This window comes from Vanessa atalanta, chromosome 7 (assembly GCF_905147765.1).
Source record: "Vanessa atalanta chromosome 7, ilVanAtal1.2, whole genome shotgun sequence".
Taxonomy (NCBI): domain Eukaryota; kingdom Metazoa; phylum Arthropoda; class Insecta; order Lepidoptera; family Nymphalidae; genus Vanessa; species Vanessa atalanta.
The window spans coordinates 4656198-4659968 of NC_061877.1; the positions used below are offsets into that span (position 1 = coordinate 4656198).

At 30.3% G+C, this 3771-nt stretch overlaps 1 protein-coding gene across 1 annotated transcript; it reads left to right on the plus strand.

The window, feature by feature from the left end:
• On the plus strand, positions 1-3771 carry LOC125065254 (venom allergen 5-like). The gene is made up of 7 exons (XM_047672769.1): positions 1-18; positions 747-858; positions 1210-1328; positions 1718-1799; positions 2504-2685; positions 3003-3100; positions 3592-3771. Exons 2-7 carry the CDS (start codon positions 804-806, stop codon positions 3698-3700), a joined length of 645 nt encoding a protein of 214 aa, XP_047528725.1. The 5' UTR covers positions 1-18; positions 747-803; the 3' UTR covers positions 3701-3771.

A 3771-nucleotide genomic window follows, 5' to 3' on the forward strand; every position in this document is an offset into this window, starting at 1 on the left:
ACAAGCTCGCCTCGGCAGGTAGTACCATCAGCTCATCAGATATTCTACCGCCAAACAGCAGTACTCAATAATGTCGTGTTCCGGGTTAAAGAGTAACAAAGCCAGTGTAACTACAGACACAAGGGACATAGCATATTAATTCCCAAGGGTGGTGACGCATTGGCGATGTAAGGAATGGTTAATATTTCTTACAACACCATTGTCTATGGGCGATAGTTACCATTTACCATCAGGTGGCTCCTTTACTCATCCGCCTACCTACATCATTTAAAAAAAAACATACATAACATAAAGTGTAACATTTGGTTTCATAAATAGCTTAAAATAATATATATGTATATATAAATTAGAATCAAAATAACTTTATAACTGCATAATAAAAATAGCATTGAAATTAAGGCTAAGAAATAATAACTAAATTTTAAATCAAAAATTAACATGGGGTAGGTATCAGTACTTAATTTTCGCCTTTTCATTTTCCGTAATCCTTTTCCGTTGTCTTTTATTATGAATGGATATATTTTTTATTACAAATAAACGGTTCATTTTGTATACGAAGATTTGATAAACAGAATGCTTGACTAAAATATACTAAAACATTAGGAACCATAAGAAAATAATGTGAACATTTTACTGTTACAATCCTAATTTTGCCGACGCATTTCTCTTCATTTGTGTATTGGGAATGAATAGGCACGCTGTTTTCATGTATATGATTTGACTCAACTATATAAGCTATTTCACAGAGCAACGTAAACAAAATTCAGTTCAACATTTATCGTGAGCAGCCTAGTACAGTAACGATGCATGTCCGTGCATTTATAATTATTTTTCTTCTACGCTTTGTTGAACTAAAGGGTTAGTATTTTAATCTAATAAAAACTTTTTTAATTAGCATGTTTTTGTTTAAATATTGTTAAGTAATCAAGTCATTATTATCATCAATACAAGCAGTATGTTCTGAAAGTCACTTCATATCTTACTCGTGAATTGTTAAAAGACGACTTACACTATTTTGATGCGTTTATCCTACAAATGTTTGAAATATTATGTCAATACCGAATATTACTGTTATTACAGAATATATACTGCATTGTGCATTTAGAAAAGAACGTTTAAACTTTATTACATTAAAATGTGTAGACGATAAAATTCATTATTAATTTTCCAGTTAGTCAAGGTTCTAGAATTTGTGTATTATTATTTCAGTGTTAGATTTATCATGCAAAGAAATCCGTGCTTTTATCGACGGTCATAATTCACGTCGCCTCAGCTTAGCCAAGGGGAGTGTTCAAAAACAACCTGCAGCATCTGAGATGAAGTACATGGTAAGTTATAGTTTAAAAAAGGGATTACTTAGTTGATAATTAATTTACAACTACATTAAATAAAATATATATTTTTTACGCTCTGGCTTAAAAAATTTAATTTGAAAAGTCTATAGGTAATAAGTAGTATCTTCTTAACTAACTGCGATTCGTGTCGTTTAATTTGATAAGTGTATAATAAGTAGTATCTTATTAACTGAACACAAAAGCTGTGTTTTTAATGTCTTTGTAAAGGTGATTTTTGTTACACATGTTAAAGATTTTATTTTCATATAGAGAGAGAAACTTAAAAGGCGGGAAAAAGAATTAATGTAATATTTTTGTCAATTTAACATATGATTTTTTTTAATACCATATAATTTGGAATAATTAATACGCATCTTTTTTAGATTTGGGACAAGGAGTTGGCGGCAAAAGCATCCAAATGGGCATCGACTAATCAATTATCCCACAATCCTGACAGAACTATTGGTAACTATGATTTATTGATCAATGTATGTATACCTTATAATCAGATTCCATAATAATATTATAAAATCGTTACCAATTTATACTTAAACAAAATGATTATATTTTATTACATGTTTTTGAAAATATAACCCATTATATATTGCATCTGCGATATTTGGACTATATGTAAAAAATATATATACCGAATTTGCATAGAGTTAACTAGTAACCCTTGGCTTTCGTTTTCGGAAAAAACAAATAACAATTGTAGATACATGGCTTAAGTTCCGGGATTAATATAAAATGTCCTATTTACTGTTCATTTGAAATATGTCTGTCTAACTAGTTAATAAATGTAGTACCTAATCAAAGTCAAAGTCAAAGTCAAAAATCTTTATTCAATATAGAAGTGTTTACACTTGCTTATTGATAGTCAAAAATCTACCACGTCGTCTATAATCGTCTATAAGATCATCTTAATATTTTTAAATAGATATATATGTTCGTAGTTGTACAGTATGCCAGAAGGCTAAGTGTGAGTAAGATCTCCATCGGCTGGTCTCACAATAATAAACACAGTATTAAGAGATAACGATACAAGAGACTTATTTTGATAATCTGCATACACATATAATAGTACTTATCTAGATTAGATTAGTTTCATCGTCTCTTTTCGATGTACTTAATATTTTAAATAGTTTGTTTGAAATAAATTGTTATCACAGCGTCCGGAAGATTCACAACGGGAGAGAACATATATATGGCGGGTTCCACTGATCTCAATTGGAAAATTAATCTTGACAACGCATTACAATCTTGGTTCGATGAACACAAAGACTACACGTATGGACCCCTAAAAATATCTGATTTCAACGGTTCCAGCAAAGCTATAGGACATTATACACAGGTAAAAAATTATATAAAACATATTTACAAAAAATATTTTTGTTTCCGTTTTATAAGAAAGTGAATTTTTGTATGTGTTTTGTGATAAAATATATTACAAACAGGATAAAGGGTATTGTTTTAAATTCGTTTTGGCGTTTAATAATGTGTATAGAATTGTATGGTACCGCTCACGGAATATAATAGAAAAGAGGTTCTGTATAATCCATGTTACTTCTTAAATATTAATTTAAATGATAGGCATATTTTCATTACTCTAAATATCCCAGGTTTTTACACTTAGTCATGTAATTTTCAATCAAATCTCAATATTTTTAGATGGCGTGGTCTGATTCCATATACGTTGGATGTGGAGTTTCCGAAAATCTGAAAAACGGAATGAAAGAATATTATGTAGTCTGCAACTACGGTCCACCGTAAGTTATACAAAATTTATTATTAAAATTGATTAACGAATGAACTGCTCCACAAACTTAAGCGTAAAATCTACGAAGTACATTACAGTAGTGAATAGACCAGGAGCGGATTTGATACCGTGACTGCCCTAAGCCTGTCAAAGACTGCTGCCCCCGACTATCTGAAATTTTAATATCGAAATGTTTACACGTTGACGTGTTGTCTTAGAGGGGAAACGAATACTAATAAAAAAATCTCACTCAATTTTCCGCCCCACGCCTGGGTCTAGTCGGCCTATATGTTTTCTAACAAAACCCACACAATGAAGGTTCTCTCGATTCATTCGACACAACAAAGTGGAATCATACACAATTGAAAGTAAATGAAAATATTTTGAAATAATTTAAAATGCTTAGGCGTTTTCTGAATCATTGATGAAATTACTTGTACTTGGAATACATAATTCGAAACAATAATTAATTAATTTTTTAATATTTTTATTTAATTTCAGCGGAAATTATTTAGGTCAAACTCCATACAAAGCGTCTGGTAGTGCAAGTGGAAAACTGATTTGTTCTACTAAAGATTGCAGCCGCCCATACGGAGACAGCTGTAAATAACAAATATCCATTAATCTTTCTTAATTCAAAATTATTGTTAAAAATTATAATCATTTGTAAATTAATTTATC